The sequence below is a fragment of the Orbicella franksi genome, chromosome 12, assembly GCF_964199315.1.
Source record: "Orbicella franksi chromosome 12, jaOrbFran1.1, whole genome shotgun sequence".
NCBI classification, from domain to species: Eukaryota; Metazoa; Cnidaria; class Anthozoa; order Scleractinia; family Merulinidae; genus Orbicella; species Orbicella franksi.
In genome coordinates, this window is record NC_138156.1 from 18,527,457 (window position 1) to 18,553,774 (window position 26,318).

The following is a 26,318-nucleotide window of genomic DNA, read 5'->3' on the forward strand; positions in this document are numbered from 1 at the left end:
AAATGTTGGTCTGTGGGGAGAATTCATTACGGTTGTTTTGTGCGCAATGGGCGTAAATTTGTTGTAAGCGTAAACGCAAAAACAAAAACAAACTGATCAAAGGATATAATATAATTTATTTCATTTTGATACAAAAAATATATCTACAAATTTATATAAAATTTCTTTTTGTCTTTTTTGCTCGAACACTAGCGAATGCTGTTGGAGTATTATAGTTAGGAATTTTTAAAAAATACAATCGCATGAAAACAGATAACAAGGGGGTTAGTTTGGGAACGGACCAGAAGAAACACAAAGACAGAGACAAGAAAAACAAGTCAGACTGAATACGGCATCCGCTGTCTCCACGAGTTAAAAGAGCTCAGTCACGGAATTTTGAGTTATTTTGGCCACGTGCGAAATCACCTTTAAATTGAAGGAAAACTGAAAATAGTAGTTTACTAAGATAAAAAAAACTCCAAAGAGATAATATTAAACCGTAAAGAAACAAGGATGGTTAAGGATGGAGAAGATTGAAGCGGATTACAAACGACGAACTTGAAAAATTTAGGCTACACTTTTCAAGATGTACAAACCGTGACGTAGCTTCTTTCAACTAGCTTTTGTTTTATACATAATGAATATTCCTAATATTGTATATCCGATCAGGCCAGATTTCTTTTTTTCAGGCTTTACTTTCACAAACGCTTAAGTTGTGTATATCTGCGATGATCAATCATGTCTTCATATTGTATATCTCATCAGCAAGCAAAATATCGGGAAGTAATGCATACACATGTTATAGGACTGCATAGCTCTGTAAAAAGTTTAGTTTCATTCTGGCAATGTCCCAAAAAATGATGAAAAAATATTGCATAGTTACAGTAACGTAGAGGTCCATTATCTCAGATTAAGAGATATTTTTAACATATTTTACAATAATTGTTTAGAGAGGCCAATGGTTGACAGTGGAACTGGATGGAGTTTAAGTGAAAGTTGATCAAGATTTTAACTGTCGGCTTAGCAATGACGAGACTTTTTTTAAACTGATGGCTAAGATCTGAGATCCGCAAAATTTACTGATGGCCGAGATTTGGGCTGAAATTTTACATGATAGCTGAGATTCCAGCATTCCCATTTAGACCTTCAGGTATGAAGCCAAAATGTTGAAAATAGATGAAACTGTGGTTTAAGTTTGAACACATTTTTTTTTTTTACAATATCTGTTATGAAAACGGGACACCAACCACATTGGGTCGGGTAGCAGCTCTTGTAAGGTCTCACATGAATGGCTTGAAACCCTTTGAGAGAACAATGGAACAAACAACAGAAACAATGCCCCTAGCCCCAAACCAATTACAGCTGTTTACAAGCAAAAGAATTACAAGCTTATGAGAGCGGCTACAAGTCTGACCACATTGTGATTGTCTGAAACCGCCCATCATGAATGGAAAATATTTTTTTGTTTCATAACTGGAAAATCGGTTCAGTGCATACATTCTGTGTCAATTGTAAGAATTTCTTTTGCCTAAAGCGTAAAGCTCTCCTCGATCTGAAAAGAAATTAAAAATTCTCTCGCTCTTTTGTACAAAAGAATAGCTAAGAATTGTCACAGTTTGTGACCGAGATTCTGGTCGAGCAAAAGAGGAAGTCCGCACAATAAACCTATTTTAAAACATCAAAATCTCGCGTCTAATACAGAAAAGCTTTGGTATCGATAGCACAAACAAAAATCCTAAAAGTCAGTGGGAAACACCGTGATGTAGCATCTTCTGCTTAGTTCACGCAGGGATTTAACTTATTTCTGTAGGGATTAAGGTTCTTAACACCGTAATTTTTTACAAGGCCCAAGTACGATTTTACGGTTTGCTATGTCCTTAAACAGTCGCTTCGGTGGGCAAATGGGAAGATCGATAAATTGTTACCACTCTGCTGAGTGAATAAATTTTTAGAAGGTCTTATTTCTTTTGCTTATTAGAAATAATCGAATTTTCGACCTTTTTGCTACAATCTTTTGAAACCGATATCCGATGGAAACTAAAAAGCATCCCTTAAAATTGAGCTCACTTGTGATTGTAGTATCCCCATATCTTGAATTTCTTATGACAAATGTTTGCCATAAGTCATAAACGCGTTCAACATCGTATCGATTGTAAATCTCTAGCAATCTCTAGCCCTTGAGGGCAGATGAAAACCATAAAAACAAACGGAAAAAAATATGAAATTGCTTTGTGGGAAAGAATGAGGGAACGAACAAGTTGGTAGCTATTATAAAATAATCGAATAAAAATCTGTTATATGAACAATAGCCTCCATTTGGCGCAAAAATATGCACGGATTATCCGTTCCGAGAAGCGGAAAGTTTTCCCACAGCATAGCTCGAGGAAAACTGTGTCCTTTGAGGAACATGTTATGTCCAAGGACAAATATCCGAGCATATTTTCCCGCTAAACGGAGGCTATTGTGTTTATTATCCTTCGAATATTTCTCGCAACACGCGCAGTTTTGAAGATTGGGGAATATCACTCGGATATTCACCCGTTTTAGCTGGGGCATACTCAGTCACGTGACGCGTCTAGACCAATCGCGCGCGAGCGAAAATATTTGATGGATTATAATTATAGTTATGTAATAGTTATATTTAAGAAAATTTATACGTATTTTTCTAGAGTCACATATTCTTTTGGCGCCATACCAGGCCTTCTTCTCTCCTTTTTGCAAATGGGACACTGATTCGGGGGACGCTCCGTCGAGGAGTTCCGATGAAGAGGGCACGTATCCACCAGGGACAAAATGGGACTGCAATAGGAGCTCCTGGAGCAAACGCTGCGGTCGGTCTCCGAGCTACGGCTGGAGTCTGTAGAGGGTGGAGAGGGCCCCTTCGGGGCTGGGGATGCGTCGCGTCTTGTTTGCGGTGCGTCTGGATAACGTTTCACTGCTGGGGAACTATTGGACCGTTGCCGGTCCCGTGAGGTACCTCGTTGACCTTGTCGTCCCCTCCCCTCCCCTGTCCACGGGGGCATTGGTGCTAACGATCCTTTAGAAAGTTTTATATCCCGTGGAACTGGATCGTAGGATCTGCGACGAGGCTCTTGAGGCTCTCTACCACTCATCGCATTCAATTCGTTTGTTTCTTCTGCGATGACTCTTTCCTGGATGGGCTGAAATTGGTGTACTAACGGTTTATTCAACGAGCTCTTCCTTGGGAATGGTTCGCTATTGAGTTCAGAATTTGAAGTATCAGCTATGAATTTCTCTTCCGTAATAGACTTCCTTCCCCGCAATTGCTGACAAGCTCGCCTCAGAAGATCGTTCTCCTTTTTCAAACTGACAATCTCGTCGCGCAGTTTTTCCATGTCTTCTATGAGCTGAAGATTTTCATCTTCCAGTCGCCTGTATTCCACTCCCATTTGCTCCATTTTACCGGACGAATCTTTCAGATTTTCCGTCTCTTTTAGGACACTGTCTAAACGACTCGACAGAAGTTTGGTCTTTGTCTTCATGGCTTCGTCTTTTTCCAATAACTGTTCAGCAAGCTGTTCTTTAAGAGACGCTTGGTTTTGTTTCTCCTTCTCGAGTTGTTTAATCTTGGTTGCCATTTCGTGTAGTTCTTCAACGAGACCTTTCTTCTCTTGGTCCTTGGTTTCGAGCTCCTTATACAGTTCTCCCACATCTGTCTCTAGACTCTTGTTCATCTCTTCAAGTCTATTGTTTTCTGTGAACAAATTCTTCAGTTTGTCATCCAAGTCTTTTTCACTGCTTTTGTCAAGAAGAACAATTTCTAGATTTGCCTTTTGCTGTTTGTTGATCGCTTCAATACGTTCTTTATCGTACTCCAGTGAACGGACTTGAGACGCAAAGTTTTCTTTGTCTTTCTCCAATCCACGGACATCATTCTCAAGTTTCCGTTGAAGGGCATCGAGACCTTCGACTCTCGCCTTTAAGGAGATTGCCTCGTGTTCCTTCGACTCAAGCTTTGACATTAGTTCTTGGTTTTTCTTATCCATTTTCAGTTTAAACGAATGCGCGTCGTCTACAAGCTTATCTTTCTCACTATCCAACTCTTTACAGTTTTCTTCTAAGTTTTGGACTTTGTCCTTCAAAGCATTGCGCTCCTTTTCCAAGACTCTCAACTTGTACTTAGTTCCTTGGAGTTCAGCGTCTATCGCTCGGTTTTTGCTCTCGGCGGCTTCTTTGGCACTCGATAACTCACTGATGCGATAGTTAGCGTTTTCCAACTCTTTAGAGATCTTTGCAAAATTGTCTTTGTTCATTTTCTCTAGTTCTTTACTCAGTTCTTTTACGTTTTTCCACAATTTTTCATTTTCTGTGGACAAGCGGTCTTTCTCCTTTTTCAGTTCCTTTACCTTGTCAGACTCTTTCACCGCTTTCCCGTCTTTTTCTTTCGTATCCAGCAGCGATCGCTTCAATTCCGCATTTGCCTGTCTCAGAGAATTCTTCTCTGCTCGTTCATCGTACGACAGAGTCCGCAGCTTCTCAACTTCGTATCGAACTTCGGAAACCTCGTTCTCGACAGCGGTTCTCTCCATTAGCGCCAGCTCCAATTTCCCTTGGAGTTCGCTGACCAGTGATTGTAGGGACTCCTTCTTGATCGCGGATTCATGCAAGCACTGCTTCAAGGCGGTAATCTCAGCGCGTGATTTGTTCTTCTCGCGTAAGTAATCAAGTAGGTTCCCTTCACCCTTAGATCGCTCCTCGTCCAGGCATTCCTCTAAACCTCTGATATTTCTGCGCAGCTCTTCGAGACAATCTTTCAAGCGTTCGGCTTCTTCTAAGTCCCTTGCCGTTAGATCACTCTGCGTCTCCAGCTCTTGAGTGCTCGTTTCAGCTTTATAGCTTCTAACACTCGCCGAGCGGCCTTTCTGATGTTTTCCATTGAAGTCAACGAGATGCTTAAATCTTTCAACTTCAACCAGCGACTCGTTCAGGATTTGCTTCAAAAGAATCTGCGCAACTTCAGAGCGTTTCAGTCTCCTCGCGATCCTGTCTCGCTCTCTGCAAACTTCGTCTAACTGCTTAAGAAGATCTTTGTTCTCCTCCATGGACTTTTCTATAAAACTCCGAGCCCGCTCGCTGGACCTCTCCGCGCTGTCTTTTTCAGACTCCATTCGACGGCTCTCTTGGATGTCGTTCTTAGCTCGGCTTAGCAGGTCTGCTGTTTTGGACACAGCCTCAAGCATATCTGACTCTGCTTTTCGTAGAGTGCCTTTCAGCTCTACCACTGTAATAAACGATGATCTGTTCTTCTCCATGGCTAGAATTGAAGAGAGCTCGCGGCGCATTTTCGTATACTCCTTCTCCATGTCTTCAATAGTGTATTGAAATCGCTTTCGTTCTTGCTCGTGTAGTCGTTCCTTCTGTTTCAAAGCTCGCAGCGCATCGGACAGCTCGAGCTGTAAATCAAAGACTTGATCACGTGCTTTTCTTAACTCGCCTCTCAACTCCTGTTCATGGGATTCCAGCATGGTTATTTCTTTTCTGGCATTTTCAAGCGCGGCGGCTTGTTTTTCGAGTTGGCCTGTTTCTATTTTCGGCGGGGTCTGGCTCAGCTGAGAGACTTTAGAAGACATGATGGTTACTATTTCCCCGCCACTCTCCAATGCCTCAGTAGCGGATGTCTTTCGCACCTTTTCTTCGGTAACCATCACATTTTGGTATCCTTGTCGATCTTTTACTTCTTCTAACTCTTTCGTTAGTTTATTTTCTTTCTCCTTGGCGATGTTTAGCGCTTCTTGCAGTCGGTTGTTCGCCCGCCTGAGGCTCTCCAATCGCTCCTCGTCCTCGCATCTCTCTTTCAACGTCTTGCGGAACTCTTCTCGAGCCGTCGCCAAGCTTGCTTCTTTTTCCTTGAATTCCTGCTCCTGTTCAAACTTCGCTCGTTTGTAATCGACTATTGTTTCTTCAAGCAATCCGATTTTCTTATCTTTCTCAGCTAGTTCGTTTTGCAATTCGATAATTTGATCGTTCTCTGCCGTTTCTGTCTTGATGTCGCTGTCGATGTTCTCTTTTAGTTCATTCCCGGCTCGTTTCTGCTCGGCAATTTCTTCTTCAAGTGTTGAAATCTTTAAATCCTTCTCGCTTAGTTCCTCTTGTAATTTCTCGAGCGTATCTTGCATTTTTCGTTCTCGCTCCTGTCTGGATCGTTTGTAACTGCCGATTATTTTTTCCAGGGCTGAAATCGCTTTGTTCTTCTCGTCCAGTTCATTCTGTAATTGATCAAACTTTTCCTGAAGGTCTTTCTGTGATGGGTCCGCCATTGCCTCGTTTTCTTCTTGTTCTTTCTCAGATTTCAATCTTTTGTACTCAGCAATTTCTTCTTCGAGAGATGCTATCGTTTTAGCTTTCTCGTTCAATTCCTGCTGTACTTTATCGATTTCGTCATAAAGCTCCTTCTCTGTTGCTGCAGATTGCATCTCGGACTCCTCTTTCGCCGATGTCACCTCTTCCACTGCTAAACGTAATGTGGAGTTTTCGTTCTTTCTCTCGGCCATTTCACTCATTATCTCCTGATTTTCAAGGCTCAACTGGTCCAGTTTGTATTCAAGTTCCTTCATTCTTTCCTTGCTTTTCGCTAGCTTCTCTTCGACGAGTTCTTCGACTTCCATGTCGAGTTCTTTTGATAGGCGTTTTACTTCTTGAGCACTCTTCTCCAGGGCATCCTCCAACTTTTTCCCTTCTTCCAAGGCTGCACTGTACTCTCTTTCCTTGGTTTTTATTTCCTCGCGAAGAACATTTTTATCTTTTAGGAGAACCTCTAGCTTTCTCGATAGCTCTACTTTACCATCAACCAGAGATCCAATCTCTTCTTTGTAATGTTTCGTATTCTCATCCAGTTTGTCCTCCAAACTTTCTTTTTCCTCAATCAGGTCATCTACGTTTTGCTGTAGCTTCTTCGCCTTAGACCTCAACTCTTCAATAATTTCGTTCAGTTCGTCTTTTTCATCGTTAAGTTCCTCCAGTTCCTCGTTTAACTCTGAATTAATCTGACGTTGCTTCACTAATTGGTCCTCGAGAGAACCTCCTTCATCTGAGGCCGACTCTAAGCTGAATTCCATGTCTGCTGCCGATGAAAGTGTTCCTTCCTCAGCACACAGGATTATTTCTTCACTTTCCTTCACATTTCCTGCATCTTTCTGATCATGAGCGAAAGTTTGCGACGACAATTTTAACAAGTCTTTCTCTCCTTGCAATTTCGCCAATTCCTCTTCAATATTCGCTCTTTCCTCTTTTTCACGTGCAAACTCGTGTTTCAAATTCTCCGTGTCTTGAGCCAATGTCTGCGAAGAAATCTTCAGAGCGTCGTGATCCTTTGTTAGTTTGGACAGTTCCTCTTCGACATTCTTTCTTTGTACTCTTTCAAGTTCAAGCTCCTGCTCCAGTTCGTTCTTCTCTTCAGCAGCGTCATCCAATTTTTCCTTGAGAATTTCACATTCACTTGTTAGCCTCTCCAACTCGCATTCGATGCGTTCTGTTTCTGTCTTCATTTCAATCAACAAACTTTGTTCTTTACTCTGAGCTTCGGCAAACGCTAAATTCAGGGCGGCCATTTCTTCCTCGATGGCTTCTAACTTCGCCTTCAGCTTTTTGTTTTGTTCCTTTGTTTTTGCTGCTGTTGTTTCTGCTCTTCCAAATTTTTTCTCTGCGCTATCCAGGGCCTTCTTCAACTCTTCGTTTTCCGTTTTCAACTGATCAAATTTGTCTTTGCTTTCTTGCATAAGACCTTTTGAATCATTCAATTCCTGTTGAATTTTCTCCAGGCTTGAAGTCTTCTTTGCCAGTTCCTCTTTGAGCGATGTTAACTCAGATTTCAACTTAGCGCACTCGTTTTCCATGGACTGTTTGCTTTTGTTTAAATCAGCCAGCCGTTTCTCCTTGTTCTTATCTTGTTCTTCCAGGTCCTCTAAGTTTCTCTGTAGGGACTCCTTGTCATTGCCAGTAGTCGAAATTTGCTTTTTAAGATCTTCGTTTTCTTCTTGATGTTTGGTTATGTCTGTCTTCAATTCTTGTAACTTCACGTCCAGCGCTTTCTTAGCGTCCGTTTGTTCATTTAATTTCTTTTGCAGGTTGTTTCTTTCCTCGATCACTTCTTTGCGCGACTTCTCAGCTTGACTACACTGCTTTTCGAGTTCAGTAATCTTGTTTTTTAACTCGTCGACAACTCTGAGTAACTCTGAAAGGGAGACGTTCGACTTCTTCAAGTCTTGATTGAGGGAATGAATTTGCTTGTCTTTCTGGTCCAGCTCTTTCTTCCACTTCAGTACGTTTTCTTTGGCTAGCATTTCCACTGAAGACAGATTAGCAGTCTTAGCTTCAAGATTTTCTTCTAGCTCAATTTTTTCTTCTTGTAGCTTCACATTTTCTTCGTCTACTTCCTTCAAGCGTTTTTCAAGATCTTGACATTTATTCTCGGCCATTGTAAACGACTTCTTCTCCTCTTCAAGCCTAGAAGCACAAGCTGTCAGATCCTGTTGATTATTTCGGTGTTGTTTCTTTAGCTTCTCCAACTCTTGCCTCAAACTTTCAACTTTATTCCTCTCGCTTTCCAACTCCGTGAGCAGTTTTTCCGAGCCATTTTTCGCCATTTCCAATGCTACTGCCACTTCTGCTTTTGTTAGGCTCAAAGACTCGGCTTCCCTCTCTTTATGCTCCAACATTTTTGCCTTCTCGCTCGCTTCGGCAGTAACAGTAGCGATTTGCTTTTCTTTACTCGCTAACGCAGCTCCTAACTTCTCCTTCTGCAAGCTAAGCTTTTCGATCAGAGTACGAACATCACTAATTTCGCGCGATAGTCGCGTTTCATCTCGAGAACGCGCGGGTGTTGATTCAGATGGTGCGTGTTCCATGTGTTCTTTGTCTAGCGCCTCTTGCAACTGTAGCGTCAACTCAGCTCGCTCTTGAATGAGCTCCTTGTTGTTGTCTTGGATTTCGCGATTTGTATTTTCAGCCTTCTCGAGTCTTTCCGTCGATGTTTTCAGCTCATTCCTCAACTCCTGCAAATCTTTCTCTGCGCGTGCCAACTTCAATGCTTCTTCTTCGAGTTTTGTTGCCAAAGACGCCTTTTCTTTCGAGAGAGCTTCGATATGTTTACAAACATATTCCACAATATTTGTCTCTTCACGTGTCATCTCTTTAGATTGTTTCGATGGATTCCTTTCGAATGATCGATCAACAAAAGCGAGCAAATCTGTAGCTTGGGTTTTCAAATCCTTAAGCTCATCTTTCATCACAATACTCTCTTTTTCTACGTCTTCCAACTTGCGTTCAACAGATTCCTTATCGCCTTGTAACTTTTCTAGGCGATCTTGGAATTGTAAATTCTCCTGTGACTTTTTGTCCAACTCTTCTGTAAGAAGCTTCTCGCTTTCTTTGAAGTTTGCAACTTGAGTCTTTAAATCGTCTTTTTCTTCTTCTGTTAGCTCCAAGTCGTCCTCGGTGGCATCAAGCTTGTCTTGTGCGGCCTTAAGTGAGCTTTTTAAGTTTTTAATTTCGTTGTTTAGCTCCTTAGTAACGCTTTCCAACTCTCGCTCTTTCTCTATGAGAATTTCATCTTCTTCACTCTTCTCTGTTCTGGCTCTTGCTAATGTTTCCTCAAGTGTCCTGTAGTCGTCTAGAAGTTGTTCCTGTCTCCTATCGAGGGCTTCACTCTCACTCTTCATCTCATCAACCAGTGCATGAATATCTTCGTTTTCTTTCACCATATTCTCATATTTTTCCTCTAATTCAGTCAAGTCTTGCGATTTCTGTCGAAGTTGTTCTTCAAGCGATTTCACCTGCTCTGAAAGCTGGGTCAGCTGTTTGCCCTCCTTATCACTATCCGTTTCAACGTTTTCAAGCTTCTTGCTTTGTGCGTCCAGATTCTGCTGGAGAGTCTTGTAATCCTCAGTGAGCTTCTCTGATGATTTACTAAGCGCCTCTCTCTCTTTCTTTAAGTCGGATATGTCCTTAGAAAGTGTGTCATTCTTTTGTTTGAAGGCTTTCAAAGACTTCTCCAGTGCCTCGGCTCTTTCCCAAGACTCACTGGCTTGGCTTTCGAGTGTTTTCTTGCGCATGTTGGCCAGTTGAAGGGCTTCTGTCGCATCTTTGTTTGCTTTCTCTTGTTTCTTCAAGTCTTCTCGAAGCTGTGCGTTTTCTTTGTTTTTCTCTTCTAATGCCGCTGAGATGTCTTCTGTGGGTTTGTCCTCATCTCCCTTTTGCTTTGAGACTTCCTCAAGACGTTGTTTTAGTTTTTCTTCTTCCTCCTTAGCTCTTTCGAGATCTCTCAGCAACTCTTCGTTTTCCGTTACAATAGATTCTTGTTCTTTCTCCATGATTTCTTTCTCAGCTGACATGGAATCAAACCAACTTTTCAGTTGTTCGATCTCTTCAGTGCTTCGTTTCAGCTGTACCTCAAGCGCCTTTTTCTCCACAGACAGTTCAGTGTAGCGTATATCAAGCTGCTGTTGGTCATCAGGTGACACACTTTGAAGCAAAGAACTTGCCCCACTTGAGACTAGCAACTCCGTATCATCGATCGGTTCTTCTAGAGCTAAGGACACAACTGTTTCATAGGCAGGCGGGCTGCTGCCGTACTCCGAAGCCGTTGTAACTTGTATTTCGTCTCCGGATTCCGACGATTCCTGAAGACCATCGCTTGAGTCGAGAGGACTTCCCTCCATAACGCTCGCCTCAAGCCGTTCTTCTTGCGAAGAGAGCTTACTTGTTTTCAACATTTCTAGCTGTTTCTTTAGTCCGTCGTTCTCCAAATGCAGGCGATTGATAACCTCTTTTTCTTCGTCTCTGGCACTCACGTCGCTCGCTTCTTCCACGCTCTGGTCAGCTTCAATTTGAGCGCCAGTAACTTTTTCTTTCAACTTAGCCTCGGACGTCTTCAGCGTTTGAAGCTCGTTCGTGATGTCAAGCAGCGCTTCTTTAAGGGCGTCTCGCTCCTCAGCCATTCTATAAAGCGACTTCTTCAAGCTTTGAACCTCTGCAGAAGCCTCCGTCATGGACTTGCTGTTTTCGTGCTGCTTACACAACGCATCTTCCAGTTGGCACTGCAGACTCTCCTTGCTTTGATAAACGTTTTCTAAAGCATCAGCTAAGTTGGTCTTCTGCTGTCTGATCTCATCCATTTGTTCTGACATCGCCTCTTTCTCCTCGGTGAGTTTCGTAATAAAACTCTTTACTTGCCGTCGCTTTTCGTCAAGTTCTCGCACGTATTTTTGAAGGGACATTTTTTCCGTTTGAGACGTTTCAAATTTCGTCTTCAGCTTTTCTTGTTCCACTTTTACCCTCCTGAGTTCTTTCTTGAGAAGCGTGACTTCTTTGTGGACTTTTTCAGTCAGTGAGATTATGCTGTTGCCTTGTTCTTCCAAGGATATCGATTCTTGAAGTTCAGCATCGTGTTCTTCAGAAGTACTATCTTTATCTTTGTCTGTCAGAGCCTCGTAAAGCTCTGACAGTTTCGCGTGTATCGATGTCATCTGTTGTTTGGCTTTGTCAGTGCTTTCAACGCCAGCTGTAACCGACTCGAATTCGGTCTTTAAACGCTGATATTTCCCCTTCAAATCGTTCAGTTCGTTTTCCGTCATCTCAATCTTCTTTTCTAAGGTTGTCTTTTCTTCGGTGACTTCGTCCAAAGACTCGGCAAATTCTTGTTTTTCTTCGTGTGCTTCGCGAAGGCATTCTTGAAGCGTGTCCGAAACTTCTTGGTTCTTTTTCAACTGATTCTTCGATGATACGCATTCGTTCCTTAATTGCTGTACTAGCTCTCGCAGTTCCTTTTCGCTTTTGCTACTCTCGTCCAGTTGTCCTTGAATTTTCTCTTTCTCCTTTTCAAGTTGAAGTACACGCTCTTCTAAGCTTTGTACATGTTCATTAAGTCGAAGCTTGTTTGTTCGTGACTCGTCTTCAGTCTCTTCTGTGGTAGAACCATTTTCGTGTACGTAATCGTCACTGTCTTGAGGACAAACGTGATCGAAATTCTCGCTTTTCAAAACGTTCCCATTTACATCTCTATCCCGGTCACTTGTGGTAAAATCTTGTTGTTTGTTGAGTAGAAGGTTTGTTGACGATTCTTGCAGCCCGTTAGCGCCATTGTATTCTTTAATTACACTATTGAGTTTATCGATTTGCACCTCCAGGGACTCGTTCCTTTCGAGTTGATGATACAACGAGTCCAGCAAACAAACCTTTTCCTCTTCTAAGTTAGAGTTGTCGGACTTGAGCCTTTTAATGACATTTTCCAACTCAGTTCCGCGCTTGGTAAGGCGAAGGATGTCTTGTTTAAGAAACTCGCATCGCTCGACCGAAGTCTTTCGACTTGGTAGCATGCTACCGGTGCTGTTGTACTCCGGTGGCGTCTTCTCGCCCCGCTTCGTCCGCAGAATTACCACCTCTCGCTTTAGCTTGATACAGCTATCTTCGATGTCTCTTTTGTCCACTTGAAGTTGTCGTATTTGGGCTCTTTGTGAGTCTATTAATTCTTTGCATGTCTTGATTTCGCTCAAAAGGCTCGAGTTATGAAATTTTTGCGAGGTGTCCCTGGGGAGACACGTTTTTTGTATATTGTTCACCGCTTGGCTATTGATTTCATTGAGCTTTTCAACTTCGGTGCTTAAAAAGTCCACAACATCCTCAAGGGAGTCCTTTCTTTCTATTTCATCCAGAATGGCCTCTAAGTGATCCGTATTCTTCTTTAAAAGTTCAACAAAGCTGTCACGTAGCTTCTTGTTGTCTGTCTCCGCAAGTTCTAACTTACTTTGAATGTCTTCTTTTTCCCGTTGTATATGTTCCATTTCTTCCAGACTAGAATCCAAGGCGTCAGTTATTTGGTTTCTCAACTTGTCCGCGCTGTCCTCGAGTACTCTTTTTTCCTCCGTCAGTTTGGCACTTTCTTCCTCCAGGGATTTATTTTCTTCCTCTAGCTCGTCGACTTCCGCTTGTAGTTCGGTCACACGCTTTCTGAGTTCTTCAAGTTCATTCGATAGCGAAACGCCTTGATTCGCCACTTGGCCAAGGATGTTGATTTTACACTGAACCGCGGCATCACAAGTGTCTATGTCGTTGTCTTTCTTCTCGCTATTGCTCTCTCGGCTTTGCAGTCTAACAACTGTCGCTAGCAAGACTTTTCTTTCTTTCTGTAGGATAGCAAGCTCAGATGAAGCAGAACCATCGCCATGTTTAGCAATAAATGGAGATTCCACGTTTGTAAGTGAAGCCATCTCCTCGTCCAAAAGCCCACGCTCGATTAATTTGTCCTTAATCATTTTTAATTGCTTCCTAAAGCTTTGGTTTTCTAATTCCAATTTTTCCAGTCTAGTTAAACCATCACTGCCTCTTCCATCCTCGTTTTCTATCACGTTTCCATTTGCCCTCAGCTGATTTGTCAACAATTCCATGTCATTTGTCCACGTTTCTTTGTCGGTTGCAATTCGCTTCTCGCTCGTTCCCTCAAGTTCTTTCAAGGACAGTTTCTGTTTCTGGTTTTCATCTTGATTCTTTTCTAGACAGGATGCAGCCCCATTCAAGCTCCTATATCCATTGTTTCTCTTTTCCTCTAGTGTCAACAATTCTTGCACTTGTCCTAGGTATCTCTCAAGGACTTTCACTTCACAGTTCAGGTCAGTGGTACTGTTTTGAAGCTTTTCAACCAACTCAGGAGGGAACAATTCATAGAGCCCGCTACGTTCTTTGGAAGCCTCCGTTTCTTTGCAAACCGTTTCATGTAGAGAAACCAGCTGGGACTGCAAGCGGTGACCTAAGCTGGTCATTTTAGACGTCAATTCTTTAAGTTTTACACCTCGCTCTGCATACGCACCGTTCTCTGATCCATTCCGTTGGTTTGCTTCAAGCTGGTCTGTTTCTGTATCTTCATTTTCTGTGAACGTACGATCGACGTCTTGATAATCTAGCGCAGCGTTTTCATGGATCCTGCAAAACGAAATATAAAATAGACAGTTCATATTGCGACACTCGAGGATGCTTTCATGACGTACCAATTGTAACATAAAATTCACGCTTTGGGGTTCGTAAGTAAACTATCTCATCTGTTGTATAAGTTAAACTCCAATAAGAATTAATAACAAATATTTGGTCTTTCAAGATGAATAATTAATAGCTAACATATTGTACAGAGGCACTGCGAAATAACATTTCAGAAGAAAACATAATGTAGACAAATGAAAATGTGAGATTAAATAACTTGTAATGAGATTTTTCTGCTAGAAAAAAACTTGAAGTTTTCAAATTAAAAATACTTGAAAATATCGAATTCTTTAATTATATTAGTGAACTTTAGTTATATAATCGCAGTTTAAAGACAAAAGAAATAACAAATTGGAATGATAGCGCATTTGTGATCAACATGTCGGGTTTTAAACCCTTTTATTCGATGGAAGCCTAGCGACAATTATATAGTGAGAATTATTGAGTATTGTGTCCACACGATAAACTGTAGCTGGCGTTTCGAGATATGTATGACTTTCAAAGTGTCGATGACATCTCAATTATTTTAATCCCGAGGCCCTCTTCACGTCTCGAGCAAAATTATACTGACTACGAGCAGTTTGGCTTGGTTTATTAAGCGAGGTAGATGTAACTGCCTTGTAGCGATCTGTATGTATATTACACGGTGGTGGACATTACACGGTGGCGAGAAGATATGAATTTTATGTATTTTATGTTTATGTTCGCTTCGCTCACTCGTGAGATATTGTTCTTGCCACGAGAACATAAAATTCATATCTTCGAGCCAACGTGTAATGTTCTTTTTATTATATGGAGAAACCAATTCAACAAAAGCAAGAGGCGGGAATCGTGAGATCATTGAACGATACGACACTCACAAAGGTGACATACGGAAAATACGCCACTCGGGTCCCGGATGAAGTGGCGTATGGAATCTACGAGTGGTTTAGTTCCCAGTAAAACACTCTTCTCCATATAATAAAAGTTGATAAATCTCTGGTAAGTTAATTTGCCTTTGCAAGCAAAGGACGTATCAATCATACCCGGTTATATGGCTTCATGCTTTGTAAACTATCTAATTTACTGTCGTTTTGTTTGAGTCCTTCACAGCTTGAAAACCGTCAAAAATTTGTTAGATCCAAAACTTAAAATTGCTGTATAATATAGCTACAATATCAAGTGTTTTCTCTCCGCGGAAAGTTTAATTCCAAACGATTAAATGTAGTCATTAGCTGAAACAGATGTTTTTAGACCTGTTTATACAGATTAGGCCTTAAAGGACTTTAGAAAACATAAAACAAATAGATTAAATCAAAACTAACCTGGTTCGCTTATTCCTCAAGACATTCATTCTCGCTAGATACGGCGTTTTGGCTTAAAGATGGCAGAAGTGAGTGACTTCGTTTGTTTTCAGCCGAATTGTACGGAAACAGCGTTGTTTATAAAATTGTACAAGCCGCCGAAATGCGATGTTAACAATGTCATATTATCATAAACTAATTAGGCTTTGAATGCCACGCGTTTGAGTAGAAAACAAAGTATATTCAATGAGCGCATTGACCAAAACAATTGATTTGGAATTATTATCATCGCCCGGCTTCCCAAGGGAAACAGTCCCTCGCTTGAGCGACGGAGAAATGCTTGATCAGTTTTATCTAATAATAAGGCAGATGATAAAGAATGTGCATCTTGTTTTGCAAGTAATCCTAGATAACGTAGAGATATAGGCACAGTTTCTTGCCTCTGACGTGCTAAATCAAATATACCGTGATCTACTCGGTGAGGTTGCCGCCTTTGAAATGCCTATGACGAGAAAATTTATGCGAGAAATGGCTTTAGCTAAAGTTTGTTCTTTATTATCCCTTTCAATCTTTTTCGGTTTTAACAATCCTTGTTTCTTTTGCTTTTTCATAACGTCTTTAGGGTCCGCTCCATGTAAAACTAATTTTGAAACTCGAAAAAAAATGAGAATTTATTGCGATAAAGCTCTTTTAACAAAACTTTAATCTACCAAGTGTCGGTCGGTAGGTCAGTCTGTCCGTCCGTCCGTCCGTCCGTCCGTCCGTCCGTCAGTCAGTCAGTCAGTCAGTTAAACAGTAAGTCAGTCAGTGGTTGTGTCATTCATTAATTCATTGATTTGGTCGGTCGGTCAGCCAGTCAGTCAAGCAGTCAGTCATTCAAGCAATGAGACAGTCAGACCATTTGTCAGTCAGTCAATCAGTCAGTCATAACAACAACCAAAGCCAGCAGCAATCAAAGCGATCGATCAAACAATCACCGGTTTAGTTCTAAAGAAACTCAGTTTAAACTGCCAAGGGGCATTTGCTCAAAAGACAAATGCAGGAAATCTTCCCTCAATTATGAAATTAATGACCGAAATACTCCTTGTATTTGAAAATTGTCGAGGATTCCGAATAAAAATTTAAATCACGGGCCTCGCGTTTTTAAGTTTGTCCATATTATGATTCATTTTGATCCATTTCAATGAATTTTGTGCCAGTGAATTAGTGTATAATAAGGAAAGTATTCAGCATACCTTTGTTTTCACTCGCTGATATAGTTATAGGACCTTATAGCCTGCAATCCGTCACAAACTGCGTTGGTATGGACAAAAATCATGGGTGGCAAAGAAATGACTATTTGTTAATATTACCGGTACAGCGCAAACCTCTTTTTGATATTTTGCGATAAGGATTAAGGCAGATATTCTTAAATGATGTCAGCTTCCTCCCTATAAAATAGTCGATCGATACTGATGAGGTCAAAAAGCGGCAGGCTTTTTTTAGGCACCGTCCACAATACGCCGGAGAAATTAGAAAACGCAGCTTTATTTCTACGGTTAGGCCTACCATCCACGCTAAGCCGTCACGAAAACGGAGCTTTCCGAAAACGCACTTCAAACCGATGGAATTTGAAAACGCCGACTTTGCGTTTTACTGTGGACGGAAAACATTTTGAAAACGGAGCTTTTTGAAAACGATGACGTCACGGTTATCAGGTAATTTCTCTGCCCGAGTTTTCCTCAAACACAAATCAAAAATGACCGGCGATTGTTGCGTTTCTTAATTTCTCCAGTGTAGGGTGGACGGAAAACATTTGATGCGTTTTCAGAGTGAAAACTCTGTTTCCAAATTTCTTTGGCGCAGTGTGGACCGGCCCTTGCGTGATTTAAGCGGTGCCAGAATCAGTTAAAGTTACTGGACTGTCTGCCGTCAATAGCTAAAAATGGCGACGGCTTTCAAGTGGGAAGCCATATTGGAGCTCGTGAAAGAACTATTTTTAAAGCTGTGCGAAATTCCAGTTTCTCTCATCAATTGTATCAATAACTGGATCTCGATTAAGTTAGCCTGACTCAAGTAACTTGGTCTAAGTGAAATCTTGACTACTAACTCAAGGCAGGGCACTGAAACATACTTCGTCCTTATATCTCTAAGACGTGGAAAACGATTCAAAATAGAACGCCTTCAGTTTAATGAGAGTTTTTCAATACGTGTTCAGAACCTAGGCTATCAATATTAAAATATGTTTAATTGATTTGATCTTTCCGTCCCTTGTCAAATCCATGATTTACATTTATTCTAATTACCAGCGTTCATTTCTCTTAAACACATGCAGACAGTCACTTATTTGCTTTCTAGTCTAGTTGGAAGTGTTTGCCCAAGTTTAAAACTCGTGTGAAATATATTACTACTATACACAAGACATAGGAAGTAATTACTGTAATTAGTACACCGCTCGTAAGTGTGTCGGCGAAAGACAGAAATAAGTACAAATCTAACACTGACTAACAATGTTGTGAAGTGATGCTGTAATTTTGCGTGGGTTTCGCTGTGAGTGCTAATAAGTTATACAATTAATTTTCACAAAGGATGTTTTGGTGTAAACTGTGTTGATGAAAGTTTTTATTCGGATTACAAATGATAAACGGTGGGCTATTGTTTTCGCGGTTTTTTTCACGCCTGGCTAAGTCACAAGAAACGTTTCTGCGAACCCACTAACTAAAACGGTCGATCACATATCGTGATATCTTCTGTAATGAAAGTTTGAATCGCAGCAACATCACTGGGCATGTAATGAACTTGCGGTTTGATAATAAAGCTTTCCGGCAACGCGCACTCATAAAGCAACGTTAATTTAGCTAGCGCTTAAGGCTATAACTTAATGAAAATAGCAACTGTTACGAAAATGGAGGCTTTAGAGATTCATTGTTAAACGATTAGTAATTATCTGGGTTAAAACCAGTTGAGAGCTGCATCTTAACATATGGAGAAACCGTGTATCAAGTACATTGTTGAGAGTTTCTATTTACAATATTTAAACGAACTGATGTTGAAATTTCGCTCGACTGTGCGAGTGAAAAGCGCACATTAATTGTGTACTTTCGCAGCTCATATAGTTGAATTAGTAATCCTAGTTCTGCCGAAGTGAAAGGAGAGTAAAGCGGACCATTCGTGATCAGCTATTAAGCGGCTAGGTGACCTTGTGAAGTAGTTAGTGGCAAAATTATCGTCATTTTGTCCGAAAGTTAGGGCTAATCTATCGGTGTTTGCAAACACAACACATTATCCAAGTTTTCTTTACAACTTTTCAGTCGACTTTGTCAACTCCAGAGCGAGAGAATGTACAAACAAGTTGAAAATTTCAGTACGTTTCGAAAACTTAATCGACATTGTAACTGTGATTAACGTTGACGCTCAAATAAAGTGGGTAATAAAAGAGGGATAAAGGCCGGATTATTTAAATCGCTTAAAGGAGCGAAAATCTGGTTAAAGAGTTGAGCAAACTTGAGCAAACTTGAGGAAAATTTCACATGAAACAGGCCGAGTTCCAAAGACGTTTGCGTCTGTCGATATAAAGCTCTAGTGCTGGAATTTAGTGATCGCTTTAGCTAGGTATTCAACATAATGGAAAGCTATCGTGTTACCTGAGCGAGCGAAGAGGTTTCTTATCCAGTTCGAAGCACTGATCGAGCCGATACCCTGCAGTTTTGTAGCGAGACCAGCACCATGTAATAAATACTGTTAATTATTTAAGGTTGCAACACGCAGGACGTGTAGAACTTCGTCTGTCGCCTTATTAATTAGTGCTAATAGAGCATGTCGTTTTCTTGACAAGTTTACATTGTTCGATTCACGACTGAGTAAGTAAGTGATCTAAGTGCTTCTACTGTTTTGTTTTCGAAATTTCATTTCCGAACATGGGCTAAAACAACTTCGGTGTCGTTGATGCAACTCGTATGCAAATCTCGCGAGATTGGTCGCTTCTCGATGTTTTCGTAGCGTTACAAGCGATTCAAAGGGCTTAGTGGTTTTGATATGTTGTGGTGTCTGCGTCAATGGAAACTATTTTGTATCTGCTTGCCAATATATACGTTTCCGTTGTGTGTAAAGTAGCGATAAAGCAATATTGCTTTTTTTTTTTGTTCTTTTGTCTTGTGCGCAAGACAAGTGCTTGCCAATAGCAATTACGTGATGGGTGGACCGATGGACACAATACAGTTATTGTTCAGCAGTTTACTCGTGGATATTCACTCATCTGGAGCTTCCAATAAACTAAATTATCCCTCACAAAATGCGAAGAAGATGGAATTCACACTTGGAAAAAGAAGAAGAATTCACGACAGAAAAAAAAATAATAAGAGAAAGAATGATACTAAAAGGGGAGGAAAAGAGGCAAAAGATTGATAGGAGAATTCAGCTGTCAAAGTGAAAGAGGAAGTTAAGAAACCAGTTTTCAGTTTGAAAATACCTCAATGTACCAGATAGTGTGCCTGAATTGTTCAACAAAGGAAGAAAACTACTTGAGGAAAAAGAGCATGCAAAACAACAACATTTAGGAAAACGGAAATAAAATGAAAGCAATTGAATATATACAAGTGAAAAGATGGGGAAAATTTATGAATACCATTACAGGGTTCGTACGGGTCATGGAAAACCCGAAAAGTCATGGAATTTATTTTTTCAATTTCTAGGTCTGGAAAGTGATGAAAAAGAAATATGCCTTCGGAAAATAAAGAGGCAAAAAGTTAAAAACGAAAATTGAAAAAATGACAGACGAGTCAGAAACAGGCTTTAATTTCAGTAGAAATAGACACAAGCACATTTTATGCATTATAATGCTGGAAATTACGTTAAATAAATGGTTGTTTTGATACTGCTATGATAACAACTGCTTAACTTTGGTCATGGAAAAGGCACAAACTGTTCGAAAGTTTTGTCCGAAATATTTCCGAAATGAGATAAAAAGTGTCCGAAATTTTTTGCAAGCAATGTAAGTGTTTCTGCTGGTAACCATTTTCCTTCAGTTGACGAGAAAGTCTATGTGGTGATATCGTACTTTTTTTTATCAATTGTAAACGTGAACATTTTCTTCAAAGCAAAGCTCTAAATAGAAATTTTTTGCAATTAGATGACCTTTAGCCTGCTACCAGGTTCTTCGTAGGGAAAGATGATCTTTTAAGGAACAGGGACATAAAACACTACATCTTTCATTAAAACTCGAATTTTGTCTCTATCTGTCACAGAATCGGAAAGCTAAGCTTGAGGTGGCTCAAAACACTTTCCAGCACTTAGATTTTGATGGGTCGTTATAACCACTCTTTATCACTTGATGCTACAATCATGGTATCAAAAAAACTCCCCAATCATTGGCGTTCAGATCCACCTTAAAGTTTTGAAAATTTAAGGTGGCTCTGAACCGTACGTACAGATTTGTTTAAAACTCTGCCAAAAGTTGCGTCTTATCATGCTTATTAAAATTTGATAAAATAAAAAAATTTCACCGTGCCGTTTTTGAATTATAAGCCTCTAAAGCTGTAATAAAGGGTGTTTTTAGCAGGTCATACTGTTGCTATGTTAACCTATTGTGTCACGAAAGTGATAACAACGTGTTCACCAATGATTGGGCAGTTTTTTACCCAGGCAGTGAGGCTTGGGTTTAAATTTGGGCTCTTTTTTTTTCTGCGTTCAGTCACAAATCGCCGTCTGGTCTCTAAAGCGCATGCGCCACCTGTGCATGCGTACAACTCATGGAATTTACAGAGGTTGTCGTCGAGAAAAGTTAGCACGGATTCCATGATTTCTAGGGCGATGAAATCACACACAAACGAACACACCGTTCAAGGTAGACCAACACTAAAGGAAGTTAAGCGTTTTCGGAACGGGTCGCTGCAAGCCTTACGAGAGATCAATTTACGAGCGAACATTTTGAGTGAAAAGAGCCATCAACCGGGGCTATCAACTCTTTAACTTGATAAAAAGCATCTTCAGAAGCGTCTTCGTATTTTTAGACGTGATCGTGAACCAAGCAGAATCCCAGCACGAGCTCAAGAACGTCTGAGCAACAAGAGCAGAAAGGTTAGAGAATTTGTTTACAAATTCATCTGTTCGAATACACCTAAGTAAAATGCTCTGAGAAACTTCGTAAAGTATAATAAAGATAAAATCTCGAACTAAACGATATTCTCTCGTTATTTGCTTGTAACAGAGTTATGTGTCTTAACAAGAGTGAAATTCTTGTAGCGAATTATTGTACATTCAAGCTGAAAGAAACTAATGTATGTCAGTGACCCCAGCAAAACAATTCTTGGTTTGCACTGTCACGCAATCCTGACGCAATAAAAAATTTATTCGAAAACCATTTAGTGGATAAAATCAAGAAATTGTGATGTTATAGGAGATTAATAAAGATGACACTCCTCGAATTTTTGGGTCTGTGCGTTTTCCCAAGCTCAGATATTCGTCGAAATATGTTGCACAAATTTACAGAGACCATGGAACCGCCATGTTGGTGTACCTCCGCGGTACGCCTACATTGCGGCCGGAAAATATTGTAAACATCTGGAACTTACTTTGGCTATCTAGGCGACTGATTATCTGTACTGAACAAACAAGCATTTACATAAGCACTTTTCCTAATACTTTAACTTCTAAATGGGCTAAAAATCACGAGATAAGTATATGATTTCGACAACCGCGTTTGTAGGTCTATGTCACGCATCGCTATAACTACGAAATTCAAAATGTCTCGCTTGCTTGAGAAACGCAAATAACAACGACAAAGGCTAAGGAAAATAGACTGAAAAGTTTATAGGTTGATATAAAGACCATGACTCATTTCACACCCTAAAGACTTGCAAACTAGTAATAAGCTATTAATCGATTCCAAGAAATGCAATCAAAAGTAGAATAGCTTAAGCACATCAATTCGATTGAATTTCGTACAACTTCAAATGCAGAACATTTAGCTCAATTGCAATATAGCTATTGCTTCTCAGTATAACGACTGCCTGGGTACACGCAGCAAAGCGTCTTTTTGATACCATGACTGTAGCATCAAGTGATAAAGAGTGGTAATAATGACCTATCAAAATCTAACTGCTGGAAACTGCTTTAAGCCACCTTAAAATCTTCAGGGAATAATTTTCAGGTTTGTAATCGTCTGGTAATGCTTGATCGATTTCCAGTTCAAAACTAGTCTTTAATTTCCGAATGAGCTGAGGCACCGAAAGTGGCGTCGCGTGTCTCGTCACGTGACGTATCCTGACCAATGACGCGCGGAGAAAATGATATTTGATTACAAACTTTATATATTATGTGTAGATGTATAGTAGCAATGGAGACTGAAAGTCTTTTGCATCAGACAGTGACGGACTGGCCTAAAGCTTCACAGCTATCCGATTATAAACACGCATTGTTTGTTGGCAAAGCTTTGCGTTATTTAATTAACACTTATTTTGATTTAATGTTCGTCGAAATAACAAAGGTTACGGATTCAGTCAGCGCCAAGGGTGGTACAAAGTCTGGCAAATTAGCTTACACAAATTGAATAACAATTTTAAGGTGCAAAATCAACTGTGGATTACGTAATTTAATTAAGCCATGTTTAAAAAAGAAGTATTAGTAACTTAAGTTAAAAGCGGTCTTTACACGAATTAAATTTATCAGAATAAGACTGCAATTACAGACAATAACTGAATAACAATGAACTTGTGTATTCAGGTCATAAATTAACAGGGTTGAGCTGATGCCATTACTTAAAGAAATCCAATTTGTGTAGCAAGTTAACTTGCCTGTTAAACCCCTTTCCCGCCAAGCCCACACTTAATTCCCCTTCTGAGTTCCAAACATTTCTTTTCGAAGAATCTGCTTATCTTTCGAGGCAGTATCTCCAATTTGATGATTCGCGAGATTCTCATTAACTGTATACATGACAATGTATTCATATGGTAAGGAAACATTAGATTTTGATCAATTTTGAGAGTCCGGGAAGAGTTAAACTGAGTCGAATAACTCGTAAACGTTTACTTACTGTTTCTGTTGTGGAGGAAGTCGATAGACAAACCGAACACTGAGCGTTGCGAAACAAAGTTAAATACTCTTTCCTGCTACAAGATATTAATTTAGTTCTTGCCTCGTGTTATTAAGTTTACAAATTTGCCACCTGGGCAGCCAAGAAAAATCATTCCTCAGTTACTTGTATAGATTGTTTTCTTAGCAGTTTCATCTACAATATGCAAGATTTGGCTTTCTCTGGTTAAACACACTTACCCATTCCATTTCGTTTAGTAATTTCCTCGAGTCGTCAGTAACTCGTCTGAGTCGTGGGAAAATTCGCGCATATTCTCTTTGCCTTGTAACAAGGTCACTATGGGTCAACAAGCTGGCGTCCAAACTAAACATAGCAACTTAGGACCCAGTCTTTTTCCCACGAAGACAAAAATCGAAAATCGTGGCTGTCCTCTTTTTGCTCGGAAAAAAGCCGACTCCTAATAACAGATTTGTCAGGGATTTCTCAACTGTAAATTGAAAGGTTTCTGTTTTGAACATTTTAGAATTCGTGTCATTACATGTAATAAATCGACAGAAAACTACTGCTCTGGAGTTGTTTGACAAAGAGATTTTTGACAGTGTTTGTTTTTAGTCATAGCTGTGTACCGTAGAATTCCGAGAGTGTCTCACCTCGTAGAAGTAGAGTCCTTCTGGTAATTACAACTTAAAATTGCTAGAACTAAATTTCGGTGAGAAAGGCCTTTTTCCGAAAACAACGACCTTTTGAAGTAAAGCGCGTCTTTTTTCTGCAGTAAAAACATTCCGGCTCCAACCGTCGCTTAAAGTATCTGACCATTTGGTAAATGATTATGTACCTTTCTAAAACCAGTATAAATATTGACTTTTGTTCTAATCTACATGAACACGTCTTCATTTTAACTCTTTTACTCGGATATTGCCATCAACTTGCGAAGATCAGAGTTTTTACGTGACAGTTAGAGGCAGAAGTTTCACACCTAAGAAGCGATTTAAAGAAGTGACATCGCTGCATTTGACGGTCTCTCATGAGGTAGAAATCGGTTTAATAAATAGCGCTCTGATTGTCCCGGAATGAGGATGGCAATTAAAGGCTACAAAGAATTCCTTTGTGCTCAGACAATAAAATTCTTAAGAACGCAGTAAACGTGAAATAATGAGAACAAATTTTAACTTCGAATGATTTTAGTTGGAGTCGGGTAACTGGCCTTGATAGTGTATACATGCTGACAGGCAACGTATCCCTTCACAATATTTTCACTAGCATCCTTTGTATGTTTCTCGATGTTTTTTATGACAGCTGTTGTTACAGCAACCTACGTGTAGACATGTCCGCGCAAAAAGGAAATTGGATTTCTGAATGCAAGTCATTCATTCGGTTGTTGATGACTGTATTGTTGTAACCAACTTATCTGCACGTAATGTGTCGTGAGTCAATGGCTAGCGTGTGTACATACGTTCACTTCAGCAACAGTAAATGCAAACACAACAGCGAAAAAAATAAACCAAAAAAGTGTCGAGATTGTAAAAAAGGAAGATTGAGACGGATTGCGGAAGATAAGCAAGAAAAATATTAGGCTGAATGTTTGAACGTAAGCGGCGAAGCTCTGTTAATATTTTAAAGGAACACTGTCATGTCTGTCACTGTCATAACATAACTTCGAAAAGTCAAAAGCTAAAAAGAGACTTATTTACATCAACGGAAATGTAAAGACAATTGTTAAGTTTCGTCAAAAATCGCTATATACTATTGCACTGCTGCCATTAGAGCGTTTTTCACTTGGGTGTAGAAAGTATTTCGGATTTGCTTTGGTTTTGCATTACTACGCCCAGCGCCCGATTGGCTTGAAAAAACTCACGCCACTTTGTTATCCAATCAGATCCAAAACCAAAACCAATCGTGACTTACTCACACGCGCGCGTTTTCCCGGGCCTCACGTCAGCTACATGTATCTAGTTCGTGCCTTAATTTGTTCAGTGGATTGTCTGTGTTCTTTGTGATTGGCGAGAGTGATTACTTTGGTTTTGGCTTTACGACCCTCAGTTGAAAACCCAAGTAAAGGGTTGCCATCATGATTATCGCTTGTACACAAATGGTTTTGATATCAATTTGTAAACTTGGGGAATTTCAAATTCTCGTGTACCCTCGTGTGGAACATAAATCCCTTTCCACAAAGCTGCAGCAAAACGTCCACAATAGTGGAGCCAATCTCAAATTAAAACTTTTCCTAAGTGGTATAGAACTATTTAGGAGATCTATTTTCATCTTCTGTTAATTTCTCTTTAAAGTGCACCTAACCCCCAAATTTTTTTTTCGCTAAAACAAATCTAGACTTTATTTGAAGCATTTGGGCGAAGAAATTTTTGAATTTGGTTGAATCCTCGATTTTCTATGCCCTTTCAAAGTCGCGATTAGGTGTTTCACGACCGCGTTTTAGGGAGTCTGGGGCGGCGGTACCTGATGACGTCTACCCAGGAACCAAACACAATAGCGCCTCAGTCAACTCACTGTATTTGCTCGAGAAAATAGAATGCAAAACTAATCGTTCCGATGTATTTTGGGACTAAAACGTCCAAGTTTTGTCTCAGAATCATTTCTTTTTCGTCACTGGAGTCAGAGTTAAGTTTCGATTCGAAAGGCTCCGAAATAAACTTCGATCGAGCACGTTCGACAACTGTGAACTCACTGCTTAGAGCTTTGAGAGCAATTTGCAATATTTCAAGCGACGACGGGGAAGACGTCTTTGCGGACGAGCTGCTTGTATATTAGGAATGGAAAGCTAGATACGAAGTGGAGGAGCAGGCAAACGAACAGCAGGAAAGAAACCTCAAGGACTGCTTTGGATGGTAATTTCGTCAACTAAATATAAGATTCCCACGCGTGTTTATAGCCCGTTTACATTTGTCCTTACCGAGAATGTATTTTGTCAAGGTTCTGTTAAATCCAGTTTGTGTTTTACTTTCAGTTGAATGCTTCATGTTTATAAGAGCGACGTACGTGTTGCAGTTTTCGAGACTTGATGACCTCCAAAACACTGGCTTCGATCGATTGAAAATCGTATTGTT

At 40.2% G+C, this 26,318-nt stretch overlaps 1 protein-coding gene across 3 annotated transcripts in view; it reads right to left on the minus strand.

The window, feature by feature from the left end:
* Nucleotides 1-95: 95 nt before the first annotated feature.
* Nucleotides 96-26,318, minus strand: part of LOC145463997 (uncharacterized) — a 34,008-nt gene continuing 7,785 nt past the window's right edge. For 2 of the 3 annotated variants that reach the window (XM_081447792.1, XM_081447793.1), the window contains one exon: nt 96-13,911. In XM_081447792.1, the coding sequence (XP_081303918.1) occupies nt 2,631-13,911 (11,281 nt within the window). In that variant the 3' untranslated portion in view covers nt 96-2,630. Of the gene's footprint in view, nt 13,912-23,495; nt 23,552-26,318 lie in introns of those variants that run through there. The other variant, XM_081447794.1, reaches the window with a different exon arrangement.